This window comes from Lepeophtheirus salmonis, chromosome 5 (assembly GCF_016086655.4).
Source record: "Lepeophtheirus salmonis chromosome 5, UVic_Lsal_1.4, whole genome shotgun sequence".
Classification (NCBI taxonomy): domain Eukaryota; kingdom Metazoa; phylum Arthropoda; class Copepoda; order Siphonostomatoida; family Caligidae; genus Lepeophtheirus; species Lepeophtheirus salmonis.
Window position 1 is genome coordinate 2,744,960 of NC_052135.2, and position 18,844 is coordinate 2,763,803.

The 18,844-nt window shown below is 31.6% G+C and overlaps 1 protein-coding gene across 2 annotated transcripts in view; it reads right to left on the reverse strand.

The window, feature by feature from the left end:
- Positions 1-17,634, reverse strand: part of haf (leucine-rich repeat and fibronectin type-III domain-containing protein hattifattener) — a 39,875-nt gene extending 22,241 nt beyond the window's left edge. For both annotated transcript variants that reach the window (XM_040712350.2, XM_040712351.2), the window contains exons 1-2: positions 17,468-17,634; positions 160-1,021 (exon numbers count right to left, since the gene is read on the reverse strand). In XM_040712350.2, the coding sequence (XP_040568284.1) occupies positions 160-1,021; positions 17,468-17,472 (867 nt within the window). In that variant the 5' untranslated portion in view covers positions 17,473-17,634. The remainder of the gene's footprint in view (positions 1-159; positions 1,022-17,467) is intronic.
- Between the last annotated feature and the right edge of the window lie 1,210 nt (positions 17,635-18,844).

Consider the following 18,844-nt stretch of genomic DNA (forward strand, 5'->3'; position numbering starts at 1 on the left):
ATGTTATTATATTATTTCCTTTTACCAAATCCATCGGTCATTGTTCCTTCTTTCATTAACGGTTGTTTATCAATTACAAACGAAGGCAGGCATGCTTTTACACGTACAATGCATGTAATAACATACTTAGAACACACATACATATATTAATCTACTTACCTTTAAATTCTTTAAAGAACGAATAGCCTGGAATGGATACTCTGTTATAAGATTATTCAATAAGCTGATAGACGTTAGAGTATCGTTCACTCCCAGAAACACTAGAGGATCCAAACTCTGAATGATGTTCTTCTCTAAGTTGAGGGCCGAAAGGGAGTTCATGTTTTGAAAATGTCCAGGAGGAAGACTACGTATATTGTTTGAGGCTAGATCTAGAAAGTTGAGTCCACTCAATCCCAGGATCGCATTTGGAAGTCCAGTGAGTTGACAGGATTTTAAGTGTAGATAGTTTAATGAGTTTTCTAAGCCACGCAGTGCACTTTCAGAGAGGGTTGCATTGTTAAATGAGAGTTTGAGAGTTTTGAGCCGAAGTGTAACAAATGCGTTATTTGTAATGTATTTAATCCTATTTTTGCTCAAATCTAGGACACTCACGAGTCGGAGATGTCTGAGTGCACCCACTGGAACTGAGCGAAGAACATTGTTATGAAGGCTTAAACTTTGTAGAGTATTTTCAAGTCCTCGAAAGGCATGATCCGAGACTGACTTGAGTTCACAGGCATTTATCTCCAGGCTGATTATTTTTAAATTTTTAAAGATAAAGTCATCAAGATTTGGAATTGTAGAGTTTTTGATTGTGAGGAACTCTATCACTGAATTTTGAGAATACTCTCTTAGTCCTTTGAGTAAATTGAAAAAATTGACATCTATACATGCGACTGAGAGTCCCAGTTCCGAACTTACTTCACATTCACAATGAGTTTGAAGGTCCTCAAACAAAGAATTTTGTTCCCAAGGGCAACGAGCCAAAGTATCAGATGCTAATAAGACCAACAGTATGATAGTTGATTTTCCCATAGCCCTGAAAAAATATGTATGACAATTATAATGAAGTAAAGTATATGAAAATAGATGGATACGTTTTATATTTAGATATAAAAATGTCTCAGGAGTGATGCATCTAAAAAGGGATATTTATAACATAAAGTTTTCTATGTCGATACACCTGGGGAAAATATCATTATATATAGGATGTAAATACAATCATCTACAACGAAAATCAAGAAAAGGAGAAAATATGCATGGTATATAATCATAAAGTTTCATCAGGAGAGTCTGCAGGGGGTGGGCTGGAGGGGCTGTAGCCCCCACCCCCTAAAGGAGTTTTTGCTTTTTACAAGAAAATTTTATTTAATTTTTCAATTTTTTTTCCAAAAAATTTAATTTTCTGTGAATAGCTGTGGCTAATGTTTGAAATTTAATTAAAATTAAATTTCCCAAAAAATTTAACTTCTTGTGAATATCTGTGGATTTTTGGAATTAAATACTCATCAAGTATATTATAATTTTTTTCAACAAAGGGGTCCTTTGGCAAAGTGTCCTATAACCAATATACAACTACATATTTTCCATTAAATATTGATCATTTTCATTCCATTTTTGACAGCACGTGTGATTCTCTCTTTGGATATTGTAATTAGAGATGAAATAATGAATAATTTCACTTATTATTAATTATAACCACAAGTTCTCTGGCCGTTACACTAAGTTGATCATTTTGGAATGATTCTACTTGCTTCATTAGACCAAAATATATTTAAGAATAAAAATTGTAACGGAAATTTTTTATTTCTTTATAACTATTTAATTAGTTTTGTTAATTTAATAAATTCATGGATTTTGTATGCACTCTAAACATAAGCAGGTACGTAAATATGGCTTTAATGTTAAATGGATGAAGGAACATGACGTTTTGTTTATGCCTGAGACTTCATGCATGCATTGCATATATTGTCACAGGGTATGTGGATTTCTTGGTGGGATAAACACATTGTTTGTTAAATGCACTCTTGAAATAATAAAAAAGTCAACAATGCGCAAATTTTATTTTGAAAAAACAATAACAAATAACCTACATTTGTGGCTCATCAACACAAAAGTAAGCTAGAATGATTTTTCTCAAAATTGTGTACGGATTACATTTGTAGTCTGTAACGAATTATCGTCATGGACTATTAACAAATCGTTCTTATTAACCATTTGGGTGTGTTGTAAATTAGACTTAAAGTAGCCAAAATTGATCGTCACGCTTACTAAAGAGAAATAGATAGATTCTATTTGAAAGGCCCATATTGGATCCAATATAATTCTTGCTACTCCAATTTTAAAAGATAAAACGTTTAATGAATACTATGTTAGTATGATTTCCATTTAAGATACTCCAATTCTAATATATAAAATATTTAATAATTTACAACGAATCGCAATAATTTTGTGTTCATTAACTAATATGTGATTAATTTCAGACACACTCTTTTCTTTAAACATTTTTTCCCTTGTTAATTTATATATTTATGGGTGAGTCGTCATGATTTTTGTTACAAACGGTTCTAAAAGTGGTTTGATTCAGCTATTGAAGTATCCTCTTAATGAAATGAATCAATTATTAATCAATTATAATTACTTTATCATTGAAATTCGTGGCAAATAATTTAACGTTTTATCAGAGCAGAAAAAAAAAACAATTATTTTATAATTCCAAAATCAATTCTCAAATTCTATTTTTGAGAGTTTGTATTGTTTTATCAGAGTTTTAAATACGTAAGGGCTTCTTATGGATCTGGAAAAGTGGTTTTAGGGACCAGACAGTGTAAGTAAAAGAGGGAAGGGTGGGGTAGATTATGGATCCAGGTCCGCTACTAAACTTGTCGGCACCCTATAATATGATAACTATAATATTTCTTAAGACAGGGGTTCCCAAACTTTACTATCCCAAGGCCTCCCTACACTAATACATTTTTAGCTGAGGCCCCTTTAATACAAAAAATGTGTACTATGTATATGTAAACTGAAAGTAATCAACAATTATCTATCTTCCTACGACCCCTCCCTAGCCTCCAACTACGGCCCCCACTTTGAAAACCATTGTATTAAGCAACCTTAGCTTTGGAGCTCCCTACTGGAACTTGGGGAACTAACCACTTTGCGTATAAGGTAGTTTCAGTTTCAGAATATCCGGGCCCTGAATTTTCTAGCGAAGCCCCTTGTTTTAAGTGACTGTTACCAAACTGAGCCTGTATAAAAAAGAAACGAGACAGAGACCGCACCGTTAAAATAAAAGAACTGGGACCGATAAAACAGCTGAACTGAACCGGGCACAACCTTGGTAATAATATAACAAAAAAAATTGAGAATTGAATTCGGAATGAGAAAATAACGATTTCTTTTTGATCAAAGTAGTATTTATTATTATTTTTATTTATTTTTTTTGCAAATGGTCATTTGGCAAACTGTCCATTTGGCAAGGTATGTCTGTGCACGTTGAATTTTTCTTCTTGAGTCAATAACTAAAAATATTCCCAATGAAATAAAAACAAATGATCCATTCACATCTGAAGCTTATTGTCGAAGGGATCCCAAAAGAACATAACATAAAAATTTCTCTATTAACATGATAAAATATTATTTATTAACCCTGTGGTTCAGTCATTTATCATCACATAAAAATAATACATATACATAGACAAATGTATTATTTATACGGATCCCCTTTTGACCACAGCCAGAGATGGGAAATCATTTCAACTTATGTTCGGGAAGTGAAAATTTCTACTTTATCTCATAAGACAATGACTCCTTTACAATATTTAATTTATGTGGTGTCATAAGAAGATAGGTTTATAACAATTGCATGATTTAACGTACCGAGTATTTAAAAATACATAAAAGAGTGGATTAAAGCCATTGCTTTTTGAACCAAGCCATGAACTGAATTTATAAAAAGACAGGTGGTCGTTCAACACGAAAAACAGTGTATATCCACCTATTAATTTGCCAGAAACTACATAGCTATTAAGACATTATATTGGGAAATGAACAGGAGGGAGGACATGTAAACTTTCGAAAAGAAAAATATAACTACCTAATTTAAACTTGATTTAGATATTTTTGATGTGAAGCTTTCATGATTTTAATTATTGAGGCATGTCAGGATTTTGCCTCAAGGAGTAACTGTCATGATTAAAATGTACGTGACGGAAGAGAAAAACAACTATAGGATTTGTGGCAATTAGTAATTAGTTATAAGTGCGATTGAGTCTATATATGTACTTTAAATATAGAATTAATTTATAGCCATAGGTAGTTATTAGTTATATGTATGTAGTAAATAATTGTGCTACGTATAACGAAAATATTTGGAATATAAGATATTTAACTAGATGAACAAGAAATGAAATGGAACAAAATTTATCAATTGCTCGTAAATTCACAAGTTTCAGAAAATAACTTATCTACTCGTAACCGAGGAACACAACATCTATACACACATCATCTCACTCCCTGCAATGTTATACTTTTTTCTGATGAAATTGACTATTCACAAGTCTAATTAATGAACTAACACGGCTAGTGGCTATGTTCTACCCAATGTAACTTTAGACTTTAGAAGTGTTTGGGAATTGTGATTATATGGACTATAAAGTACTGAATACCTATAGTTTATAACCATTTAGAAAATAAATATATGAAATTACCTATATAAACAAGAATACAATCTATATTTTAGCCTTAGAACCTTATAAAAAGCCTTGGATATAGTTTGTTTAGATAAATTATAGTAATTTTTATCCCTTTATTTAGTAGATATTCGATATAGTTTATAACCATTTAGGAAATTACTATACGAATACTCTATATTAGCCTTAGATTATAAAAAAAGTTTGTTTAGATAAATTATAGTAATTTTTGTACCCAAAGTTGGAATCGGTACAAATTTTCCGACTCCTGACTCCGAACAACCAACTCGGACTCCATGACTTTACCTCAGCAGCCCTAGTTATCAATCCTACAAATAAAATTTAATTGAAACTAAATCAAATCCAAATAATATTTGGAATAATTTAACAATAGAAATGTCATATTGACTCTGAGTAAGAACACATTTTTTCTTGAAGAAAATAAGATGTGATAGCTTTGGGTTGTGATCCCAAAGGGTTTTTTAGTTGTTGCAAACCTCCACAGTGTTTTTTTATATTTTTTAAAGCATTTATATTATTCCTTCATTCTTGAGGAGAGAACATCAAAGTATAAGTATAGTGTAACCACAAGTTTCTGCTCATGAGTCACGCCATGAGTGTCTGTAGGGGTTGGGCTGGAGGGGCTGTAGCCCCACCTCAATATCTAAATTTCCAAAAAAAATCTAAATTTTTTCCCCCAAAAAAGCTATCGATTTTTGAAAAAAAAATTTTTTTGCAAAAAATTTAATAGTTGTAATTTAATTTTTGACTTTTTTTCAAAAAATTTTTGTGAATAGCTTTTTATATGTTTGGAAAAAAAATTTCAAATCATTTTATTTGGAATATGTTTTCAAAAACTTTAATTTTCTCTAAATAGCTATAGATTTCTGCCATTTTTTCCCAAAAAAAAATTAAATAATGTAATATTTTTGTAAACAATTGCGGTTTTTGTAAGTCTTTTTCCAAAAACTTCAAGTTTTTGGATTATTATAGATTTTTGAAAATTTATTCCAAAAAATGTAATATTTCAAATTAAATTCTTAATTTTTTTTTGTGAATAGCTATGGATTTTTGAAAAAAATCCAAAAACCAAGCTTCCATACCAAAAAAAGAAAAATCCTTTGGACACCCCGACACAAGTGTTATGCAGGGTTACGCCCAAGAGTTATATGAATTAGTCCTTATGGGACTACGAGTCAAATTGAGGATTAAAAACAAAGTAATTCCTTCAATTTCCTTGTTTAATAATAATTTTGTTTATTTCCTTAAACATTCTCCAAATTGTTACGGTTACCATATTAATTTTCGGGTTTTTTTACATGTCCAAAATGATGTTGTAGATCTAGAACATAAGGGTCTTTAATCAACTTTTTCAGTGCGTTAAACATAGGTATAAAGTTATATGAATAATTGAGCGCTTATTAAGTTGAAAAATTTAAACATTTATCGGATATGGATGGAATACGACCTTGTCAAAAAGATAGCTCAAGGGATAACAATTATAATTGATACATCACAACAAAAATTGATTATCGTGTATCTATTTTGGAAGAAAAGAAAAAACTAATTTATAATTTCCTATGACTATGAGGAGAAATGATTTTCCTTCACTTTTTCATCAATAATAAAAAAGCCTTAAGGAGAACAATGCTGGTCATCACGGTCCAGCCTGTATACACTTAAACATATATATTTCACTACAAGAAAAGGTCTATTAACAACAGTTATGTTATGTAACATCTGTAGTTTTCCTTTAAGAAACTACCATGTGTGTTTTCCTCTTTTGTAGTATGCTTTAAGATATTAATTTTTATACTATTGGTGAAAAGTAATACAGGGTGTTTGCAGGATTATATAAATATATATATATATTTTTTTTTTTGGAGGGGGAGGGGGGAAGGGCTTGGTTCTTGGATTTTTTTTTTAAATTAAATCTTTTGGAAAAAAATTACAGAAGTCTATAGCTTTTCTCAAAAAATTCCAAAACTGTTCACAAAATATAAAAATTTTAAATTTTTTTCAAAAATCCAAAAAAAAATTCAAATATTTTTTTTCCGGAGAAAAATTCCATAATTCCATTGCCATTTAAAGACAATTACATATTTTGGAAAAAAAATTTGAAAGATTAAAAAAAATTTCAAATAAAAACATTTTGAATTTTTTTTTCTTAAGTCCAGAAAAAATTCAGAAACCTATTGTAAACTTCGTTAATGCCTTTTTTCTAGCAATGTAAACATCCTATGTTGGTTTTTGGGCTTTTTTTGGGATTTTTTTTGAAAAAAGAAAATTAAAATTAAATTTTTTTCAAAAAAATTTCGGATATTAAATTTTTTTGAAAAATTTGAAAAATCTATAGCTTTTCTTAAAAAATTACAAAAATCCAGAACTGTTCACAAAATATAAAATTTTTGAATTATTTTTTCAAAACTCCAGAAAAAAATTCAAACATTTCTTTTTCCAAGAAAAATTTCATAATTTCATAGCTATTTAAAGAAAATTATGCATTTTGGAAAAAAAATTGAAAGATTAAATATTTCGTAGAAAAATTTCAAAAATCCTATTGACAAACAAGTAAATTTTTTGGACAAAAATCTGAAAAATTAAAATAAATTTTAAATTTTCTAGTAAGAATCGAAAATTTGTTTATTTGATTGGGGCTACAGCCCCTCCATCTCTTCCCCTACGGACGCCCCTTTAATATGATTCTTTGAACGGCGTAGCATTTAATTAACAAGTGTTTTAAAAAACGAAAACCGTTGTAAACTTCGTTAATGCCTTTTTCAAGAGATGTAAACATCCCGGGTTTTAATCATGCCAAGCTTTCAGCTTGGTAAGAATGTTCACTCTCAAGTTTGAAAAAAATTTAACACAAACCCAAGCCAATAATAATAAATAACAATTATTTTTTTGTTGTAGAAATGGAAACTGTTTTTGTTCCAAAATACTGGAAAAAGTGACATATTCAAGGACCCGAATTCTTCCAAATGTCACTAAGTCCATCTTAAGACGAATAGGAATAATTAAAGAGGATGATTGGATGCCCACAAACGATGTAAAATCTTATTTGAACCTTAAAGGTACCGCTATTTCCCTTCATTTGGTCAGAATTTTGCTTTGTTTTTGGAATTTTTTTGAAAAAAATTCCAAAAATTATATTTCAGATATTAAATATTTTGCTCTGCGGCATACTTTGCCCTAATGACGAAAAAAATGTCTAATAAAGTGCAAAAATTCCATAATTTAGGGAGGGGGCTACAGCCCCTCCAACCCGCTCCCTGTGGATGTCCCTGATAATTTTGTAAAAAAGTCTCCTCCCTGAAGAAAAATAATAGAAACGGGCTTCGTGTTATGCATAAGCTATTCATCAAAATAATTTGAAAAACTACTTATTAAAAGCCTTCAGATCCAGTTGATGGAGTATTTGAGTCTAAAAAATGGCATGTCACTCGGAATTTTTGTTTATTTAGGTTGTGGCTTCAAAAAGTTGAAATGAAGGCTATGTTAGAAAATAAAATATATCCTTCTTTCTTAATAAGGATATTTTATTAAGAAATAGGTAGTAATATCTAAAAAAAACTGTAATTTAACTAAATATTGACAAAGTTTAGGAAAATGGATATAAAATGTACCAAATTATTAATCCTAAGGACCCTTTATCATTTTTAGGAATATAGTACATGGAAAACCTTAATCTTACTTATTTATTTCCACCTCATAACCGAGTCAGAAAAAATGAAATGTGAGTTGAAAAATTTGAAAAAAAATATCAATCCTCCCTCCTCAAAAGAAAAATCCTAGTACCGGCCCTGATGATAACCATTCTGCTTCTTATGTCTGGAAGAGGTTTTAATGATATTTTTTTGTAAAAACAAGTTCTGAGTTACTTTGGTTTTACGATAGATTTATTCACACGGACATTACTCGTAATCCAAGGATTGATTGTAATTGCTTTTTTTTATCCTTTTGATAAAATTACATTGATTCAACTTGAGGTTTTTTTATTTGTTTTTTCGTTTTTGTCACGATTTTCATTATTTTTCTTATGTACTCACAGCAATTAAGGGATGAAGTGTTACCACATAAACATGCAAAAAAAAAAATTTTTTTAATTGAATGTAAAAAAGTCATTAAATTCTTTTTTTTTAAATCGTTAAAATGAAAGTCTGATTGAAGGATCTTAGCATTTAGTAATAATGTATTTTTAGAGTATTTTATATAATTTGCAAAAATATCTACTTAAAATCAATGAATCAATTAATTTTAAAGTAATTTATTTTCAAGTGCAATATCCTTTGGTTTTAATGCAGGGGTCGGTTAACTTTTTTTAGTGATAACCCAAAAGAACTTGTAGAGTAAAATTAATTTACCCCAAACTAGTGACATGATGTTTGTTTGCTTATTTCATTTACCATTCGGAAGTAAAAGCAAATAATTCTAATGAAAAAAATATTGAAAACTGGAATATTTTATCTCTAGCTATTGGAAAAATGATATTGTTTCATCCTTGATAGAACAGTCTCAATATCCGGGATTTTTATGTCACTGCTACTTGGATGTTGTCTTCAGGATCCAACAGGTGTCTGTATTTCGTTTTGAGATTTACAAAGATAGAAAAACCTTGTTTGCAAGGAGTACCCAGTATCGTTTACAAATGTGCAGTTCTATAAGCATTTGCAGCTTTTGACGTCCAAAAGCTTGCGAAGTCATCACTAGCCTTTAAATCCATGCTTATTTTACTATTGAAACGAAAATTGGAAATATTTTTATTTTTATTTTGTAAAGGTGTTTGTATTATTTCTTCATTCTTGAGGAGAGAACAAAGAAGCATAAAGTGTAAACACGAGTGCATGTTCTACAAAATGACGGAGAGTAACAATGAAAATTTGTTCGGAAGTTATAAGTGTACAGGATGTCCACATGATGATATTTTTTGGGAGGGAGGCTTGGTTTTTGGAATTTGTTTGAAAAAAAATCCAAAAATTAAATTTTTTCGGAAAAAAATTTCAAAATTCACAGCTGTTAAAAAAATCATACTTACAAAAAAAAATTCAAATATCAATTTTTTTGGAAGAAAAATTCTAAAATTCACAAATGTTCTCAAAAAAATTCAAAAATCCAAAGCTGTTCACAAAAAATTAAAATTTTTTGGAAAAATATTTCAAAAATTCACAAATAGTGATACAAAATTTAATTTTTTTGAAGAAAAAATTCTAAAATCTACAGCTGTTCACAAAAAAAAATTAATTTTTGGGGAAAAAATTTGAAAATTAAATTTCAAATATTAAATTTTTTGAAGAAAAATTTATAAAAATCATACTTATTCACACAAAATGATATTTCTTGGAAAAAAAAATTGGAAAATCAATTTTTTTCCAAAAAATTTAAAAAACTCATAGATATTCACAGAAAATAAAATTTTTGGAAAAAAATTATACAAATTAAACTTTTTGTATAAAATAATGGAAAAATTAAGTTTTTCATCAAATATTAAATTTTATAGTAAAAAGAACCAAATCCTTAATTTGGGAGAGGGGCTACATGTCCTCCCTGCAAACGCCCCTGGTGTAAGTCCTAGTTGAACTGACAATAAAATTGAGCATCGAAAACTGAGTCTTTCTTGCCTTTATCCTTGCTTTATACTGAGTGGAAGTTGCATTGATTTCTTTCATTTTGAAGATAATCTAATGAAAAGCCAAAACATATTAACTGTTTTCCCCCATTAAAACAATATAGAAATTCTCAGGGTTAGAATGTGTTATTTTACATACACTAAATGATTACGTTTTACAACTCTACTTATTTCCTTAGTTATGACTCATTTTGCAATTCTTATAGGTACAACTTTATACATCTTACTTAACAATAATATAATTTCAAGTAGGTTTTTAATAATATATGCATTTAAACCCATAAATTAAAGCTATTTCAAATTCCAATTGGTATTAAATATTTAAATAATATAATTTCGCAAACTATGATATAAAAAAAAACAATCATGCCTTTGGAGGATCTTAATTTAAGACACACATGGCAAACATATGTTTAATTATAATGAGCAAAAGTAAAGTTAAGTCATATAATGTATTTTCCATAAATATACATATATATATGTAGGTAGGGAATATTCTGTTAGAGTATTTATTCTCTTAGGGTCGCAATTTTTTAATATACTTTTCAAAGGTTTATTCTTTTAAAAGTCCCAGTCAATCATATAAAACATAGAAATCATCAGTCAAACTTTTTCTTTTAATTTTATTGAATGGATATTTGGAGTATCCCTACTGCAGATATACGAGGGTAGTTTTGAAAAGTACGTGCAAATTACAAGAGATGGCAATACTGGCGCGTACATTAAGGTTATGTTTAGTTAGTAGCATCTCTTGGAAGAACACGAACCAACTTACCATTTCTTTCTGTTTGGCATTTGTTTGAATTGAGGAAGTGGAGTGATTTTCAAAAATTAGACAAAAAAGAATTTCTTGTGTTTATTAAAAATTATTTTATGAAAGGCAAAACTTCTCAGGAGACTAAAAAGAAGTTTGATAAATATTAAGGGGACTCTGCACTTTTGACTACTACAGTTTTTAAGTGGTTTCTAAATTTTAGAAGTGGTCATATGGACACAAGTGATGCTAAACATGCTGGACGCCCTGTTGAGGTTACTACTCCAGAAATCATTGATAAAATCCATGATATGGTGATGGATGACAGAAGAGTGAAGGTGCATGAGATTTCTAGTGCTGTGGCATCTTGAGTTGGAACCCATTAATTTTACGACCACAACTGCTGAAGTGTGAGGTTGTCGTGATTGAAAAATGACTTTTTTTGTGGGCCAATCGTGGCCGTTTTTCTTGTAGCTCGGTTTTCAAACGGTCCAACAATGATGAATAATATACAGTATGTCCAAAAATTGATGGAGATATTAAAAATATCCGTTTTATAGTTTTAAAAAAAAATTTCCCCCGAATATTATGAAATTTGCCTGACACAACCATTAGGTAATATTGAATTTTTCTGATTCAATAATTTTAGATTATTGAATCATACATCAGTATATAAAAGGGCTCAGAATACACCACAGGATCTTAGTTGAAAGTCAATATCTGAAATGGTGAGAGATCACTCTTTGGAGACCAGGGTCAAGGCCGTTGGCATGATAGAGGGTGGATCAAGCCAGAGAGACGTTGCTCAAAGTTTCCAGATTCCTCTCAGGACCATTAAGAATTGGTGTAAGAAAAGGAAGAATGGACAAACCCTTGCAAATCAGAAGGGTCGAGGAAGGAAGAAAAAAATTGGTAAAGTTCCCAAACTGGTGATTTAAAAATCTTCTACCAAAAAGAGGCAATCCACAAGGAAACTTTCAGCAAAATTGACTTCAAAGGGATATCCAAGTCCTATATCCACAACTACCTGAGGCAGTCTTTGAATTTGCCATACAAACTTCGTCTGCACCCTAAATTTCAGAAAACCAAAGGATGGTCCGTCTTCAATTCTGTCGTGAGCGGAAACACTGGACTGCAGATGACTGAAAATGTATTCTCTTAAGTGATGAAAATCCATTTGAGCTATTTCATGCCCCAAATTACAAAACAGATCGGGATTGGGCAAGAGATAAGGGAGATGTGGAACCCACTCCAACTGTGAAACTTCCTCTGAAAATTCAGGTTTGGGCCGTTATCAGCCACCAGGCAGTGTCAAATCTTCACCTGATTCCACGAAACCAAGCTGTGACGGCCGAGTACTACGTAACGGAGATCCTCAGCAAGTCTCTGATGTCAGCTTTGTCTCGTACTGAAGAAACTGGACCTCTTTTGAAGAGGAAAATGTTGTCTGACACATCAAGAGCCATTTTCCAGCAGGATGGTGCCCCTGCTCACCCATCCGAAAAGGCACAAAAGTGGTGTTCAGACAACTTGGATTCTTGCCAAAGTCCTGATTTGTCTCCCATTGAAAATTTGTGAGCCTTGGTCCAGAGGGAACTCAATGAAAATGCGCCAGCAACTTCAGAGGATGAATTTTAAAAAAAGCTGACAAAAGATTGGGAAAAAATGTATCCAGATACTTTGAATAATCTGTATGAAGGGATGCCAAAAGCATAAAAAATGTATTAAGCTTAAATGTCGTCATATTGGGAAGTAAATAAAGTTTACTTGTTTAGGTTATTTTATGATTTTTTTTTAAAACCAACATCAATTTTTGGACATACTGTACACCTGTAATAGTTTTACTCATTTCTAGATAGACAATGAGGATTATTCCTTGCGAATCCAAAAGAAAGTCGCCATAATCTTTCTGCCGATTCCTCGATTCAAACGAATGCCAAACAGAAAGAAATATACTGATCTGGGTGAAAGTTAGTGTGTCTTCTACCAAAAGATGCAATTAGCTACACATAACCTCGATACACCCCAGTTGTTCAATCTCCCGAACTTTGCATGGACTTTTCAAAAAATCCTCGTAAGTTCAACTCAATGAGTAAAACATCACTTTTCACTTCTGAATAACAAATATTGTATTCTTTTTGATATCATAAAACAAACTTTTAAGTATGCCAACTGTTATCCAATTTGTCAAACTTTCCATCTCAAACCCCAATAAATAACCTCTTGATTCCATATGCTGCAATTAACAACCATATGTACATATACCTATGTACAAACATAGGTAAAAGGTTTTAATTTATGACGAACAGAAAGTTGTAATAAACTGTAAAAAGATGTTTTATTTTAAAAAGCCTTGTGGAACCCAAAAAAAATGGTATGGTTAGTCTTATCTTATCTCCTTTCACGATTTGAGCAACGACTCAATGTTCAACGGTGGGAAAAAATTTTATCCAGTAAAGAGAACCGCAGATAATCACATGATGCCCATTCCATGGAATTTGATAATGTCTTTTACATTAAATTATAAGGAGGACGCTGACAAAATCTGTGATCAAGTTCTAAAAATATTGGACCTGTCCATATCGTGGAAGAAGAGAATCATGGGTTCAATTTATACTGGGTGTCCCGAAAGTCTTGACCGGTACCTTCGATGGTTTTTTTCGAGGTTTCAGAGACTTTTTACGTAAATGTTGCGTAAATAAAAGTTAAATATCGTTTTCAGATTAACAAGTTTTGTTTCAATAACATTTCGAAATTCATAATTGTTTTTGACATGGAGGCCGAAAGACATGAAGTAGCTGCTCTGCTTTGTGCAGGAATCAGCCACAAGGAGATCTCTGAGGCCACCAGCATGTCCACCAGCACCATTGGCAGGATCAAGAGGAGGTTGGACAAGGGGGAAGGCCTTGAAGACAAGCCTCGAAGTAGGAGACCTGTCTTAAAGGCCAGCAAGGCCACTAGGAAGAAGATCAGGGCCCAGATCAAGATAAACCCTCTTCTGAGCATCAGAACAATTGCCAAGAAGAACAACATGGGTAAGACTACTGCTGCCAACATTGTCAAGGATATTGAGGGCAAGTCCTTGGTCTGCACCACCCGTCCCATGTTGTCCATGGCCAATATGAAGGCCAGATACATCCGATGCAAGAAGATTTTGAACAACATGAAAAGCAATGGGGACAGAATTCTCATTTTTTCCGATGAGAAAACTTTTACAGTGGATCCAGTCTTCAACCGCAAAAATGATCGCTACATTAGCCTTAATGGTTATGTGGGATCTGAGAAATATGTGTCCATGACCAAGCACCCAGCCAGCATCATGATGCTTGGAGTTGTTGGCTCAGATGGTAAACCCATGCCTCCAGTCTTCTTCCTAGAGGGCTACAGACTCACCTCGGAGGACTACATCAAGGTGCTCAAGACCAAGGTGGTCCCATGGATCAGGAAGGAGTATCCTGGCAAGAGGGTTTGTTTCCAGCAGGATCGGGCACCCGCACTCACAGCCAAGAACACCCAGAAGTGGTTGAAGGAGAATGTGGAATTCTGGCCTAAGGACTTCTGGCCCCCCTCATCCCCGACCTGAACCCCTTGGATTTCAGCATCTGGGCGCACATTGAGAGGCAGGCTTGCTAAAAACGCCACAGCAGTACCAAAGCTCTCAAGGCCAGTATCACCAAGGCCTGGGCCAAGATGGACCCCACCTACATCAAGAACACCTGCTCCTCCTTCCGTCCCCGTGTTGTGGCTGTTATGGAAGCTAAAGGCCAAATTGTTAAAAACATATTATAGATTATAACCAAGCAAAGTTTTTTTATTAAAAACATTTCTCTATATCTCTACTTTTAGTCCTTGTAGATCTTAATGAAGTTGGAAGTTAGAAATAAGTCAGGACTTTCCGGACACCCGGTAAAACAAAAGATGTAAAGCAATTTACTTTGCAATTTCAAATATCTTCAGGATGTATATTCTTTAATGCTCCTTGGAAAGACATGGGCAAATTGTTTAAGACATTTATTCATACTTTTGTGGACTCTTCTTCACTACATATACTGAAAAATGCATATTGCTTAACATAGCTAGAATAAGTGATGAATTCGACTGCTATGCTGTTATTCGGCCTCACTTCAAATATTTTGAGTGCTTTCACAAAAACTCGCGCCATGGAGTTAGCTCTCTCGAGCTGTAGTAATAGGATAGCGGAGAAGCTGACGAAAGGCGACCCTATCCGAAATGAAGAATTTAGAGCTCTTCATATTTCAACAGCTGCGATATACTCTGTCTAAGCCATAAACATTCCGGATTCTTCTAATCTAACATGGAAGTACACGGGGGATTTGATATGCTACTACATATCTAGTTCAAAAGATAATATGAGGTTTCTTCGCACTCTGATACGCACCCATTGACAGTTTATATAGCAAACATATACAAATCCAATTACGTTTTTGAAAAAAAATTGCCATTTGAAGATTTCCCAGACTGATAAATAATGCTTTTAGAAAAACAACAAAAAATCTTATCTCTTATACAGAGTTGCTCCTAATTTAAAAATATTTTTAAAAAGCAAATTTATCTTTCAAACTGTTCATATTAATTTATTTTTAGCTTTTATATAAGAGTTTAGCACTTAAGGTTAATTGCGTATGTACACAATTTATTTCTAAGAACTTTGCACATTATTATTCAACAAACCTTAACTACTCTTCCCTTTCAAAATATGTATAGAAGTTCCTTGATTTCTTTTTGGGGAGATAAATCCCACTTTAGTAATTTACATAATTCCAAAATTTAATTTATTATGGCAATTTTACTCTTACAAACAAGACTCATATTATAACACTAAACTTCTACATTTTAGAAGGGAAAATTGTTGAGGTTTGAAGATTATAATTTGCAAACTTTTTAGAAATAAATTGTCTATACACATATTACGTGTACAATGTACCACAACTGGCATACATGTATGTACAGTGCACTGTACATACATGCATGATAATTGTGGTAACTAATGGCGTTGCGAACTTCTTTTTTGGGACTCGATTAATGATGAAAATCCGTTGTATTTATTTAGCTGGCCCGGTTTTTTTTTGGAATTGGTAATCTGAAGAATGAATTTTCTTTTCCTTAGCAGTTATCATTATTATTTAATTCCTGAGTAGTGAACATCCTTTCCTAAATAGATTCAATTATATTTAAAACCTGAATGAACGATCATGTGTGCTCATAAAAGACACTGAGGATTTGTTGACGAGTTATAATTGTAAGTCCTTGTTAGACTCAGAGTAGAATTGGGGATCGACACCGGAGTAGTTCTAGCAAATGTCCTTGATTATATCTGTTTCCCCTTCCTCTCTTGTCACAACTAATTGTAGCTGATCTACTGAAAAACATTATTATTTCTCTCGTCCAAAAGATTCCTCAAAATTGTGTGGGTTACCATGTTGATTATCAGTTTCTTTTTTTAAACATGCCCATTCTACACTGGATTTTCAACACTGTATATAATAAACCAATTGTATTACGGTATTGTTCATTTTCGAAACTAAGCCCCCCTCCCCACCTGATGAAAACTAGCAATACCCCTGGTGGCAATTCACTTTTACTTTGGGTAGGGAATTAATGTACTGTAGGGCTGTCAGAAATGGGGCAGGGGGCCATTTACCAATACTATAATTTGATTTTATAAAATGCATTTTTAATTACCTTCTGTCTTTTTCAAAAATTAAAAAATATATATGTTCGAGAGCTTTCGACAGCCCAGAAATAAGGCTATGAAATTTCATTTTTGGAGACAGCTCTTCATATTTCCGCAATAAACAATTTTGCTTTTAATTAACAAATTAAATAAGTACACACCTAGAAATGAGCATATTTGTGCAATACGCCTAAGCTTAAGATAACATTCAAATAATCAAATTAAATCCTTTGCAGATGTTTTTCAGATAAATTCTTCTTATAAATTATAAATAGGCAAAAAGCTCTCAAATGCTTTATTAGTTACTAAAGCCCTCAATTCAGTTCCTTGCTAAATTTAATTAATATCTTAAATTCTTTTAAAGTATAATTGAAAATTATGTGTCATGAAATTTTGACTTAATTTTTAGTCAAATATAATCAGTGGAATTGTATTTTTTTTTTTTTTTTAAAGGAAGAGGCTTTTTGACAATTTTGACACAGTATTTTTTTTCGTTATAAATGCCATATTTGAGAGTTATTTTTTTTAAAGAGACTAAATTTGACCGAATTACAACTTTTAAAAAAAAAAAAAATACTTTTTTGATATTTACATTTTTTTAGACAAGACGATAACTTATATTAGAATAACTATACAAATTTGCAAAAGTGGGGCCCAATACATGATTGAAAAGTAAAAATAGTAATTTTGAAATTAAAGAATAAGGATCTTACGTCATATTTCTTACGAATGAAGATTATTCAGGAAAGTTTATACAAATTTCATTTCATCCTATCTTCCATAGAGATAAGAAAAGTTATGGATATCTTTATGTAGTTCTTCGTATCACAATTTCAGGCTTTTAACACTACCTTTATACTTTGGGATGCATTCAATGACTGAAGCAAAAAAACAAAACAAATCAGTTTAAACAAATGTTTCTCATTATTCCTTGTGTGTAAAAAAAGTTCTATAAAAATTTCCTTTTGAATAATGGTACAATGGTAGACGGAATGAAGTGTATGGATTGCGGGCCAGCTATTGCTTGAAATAGGTAGGTGTACCTTGTGTTCTATCTACCTTACAAACAAAAATTATACTTAATTTTAATAATAAAAAATAAATTTTCTTAATAAATAAGAGGGAATGTATTGCAACAACATTAATTATGACATTTATTAATATTAGTATTTAATACCGTTTATGAAATAAACACGCCAATGTATGTAATATAGAAAATGACATGTGGCATTCCAATTGAAATTGTAAATATACATTAATGTAATGTCGTGTCCTTTCGTTTTAAGGACAAATTAATGCTCTGTTTTGCCGCAACAAATGTGCAAGTAATTGGTTATTAATTCTTTTTTCTTCTTCTTATAGTTGATTGTAGTGATTTCAGGCCATTTATAGGTAAACTATGGCCTGTGATCCGGATCTGATTCACGTTGGATTTTGATGAGCATGATTCCATTTTCAAATTGTACATACAGGGTAGTAAATAATGGCATGCTGTACTTCATCTTAATCTGAATGGAGTCAAATGAAATTGGATATGGTAGACATTGAAGAGAAATTTATTCAATATATATATGTATAGGAACATTATTTGCCAACTTGAGATATTTGTTTATATTTTAAAAAGAATGATATTATAAAAGAATCACACTTAAATTAATGCAAATTTGAAAGTTAATGCAAAAGATGTTTCGATCCCTGGATTACAAAGAAAAAATCATTTAAAAAAAAGGTGCACTTATGTATTTATTAGTGATGATAAATTATAAATCTTTTTGAGATTCCTGATAATATTGATAAATCTCCTAGTCGATTGCGAAGCTTGATATAAAAAATTAAAAGTTGTTTAGAGTCCCTCTTTTAAAGGTACAAGGACTTTAGCTTCATTCAAGTACCCACTTTTGGTCATACAATGTCATGGTTTTTTTCTTATTTAAAAACTCCATAAACTTTAATCTATAATTTTGGCCTTTTGAAGTTGAGGTTTGTTATTGGATAACCACAGTTTCCATTACTTCTTGATTACAAGACTCCTTTTTACTTGATAAAAGTATTATCACTAACTTGATTGTACGATTGACAAATTTTGTTTT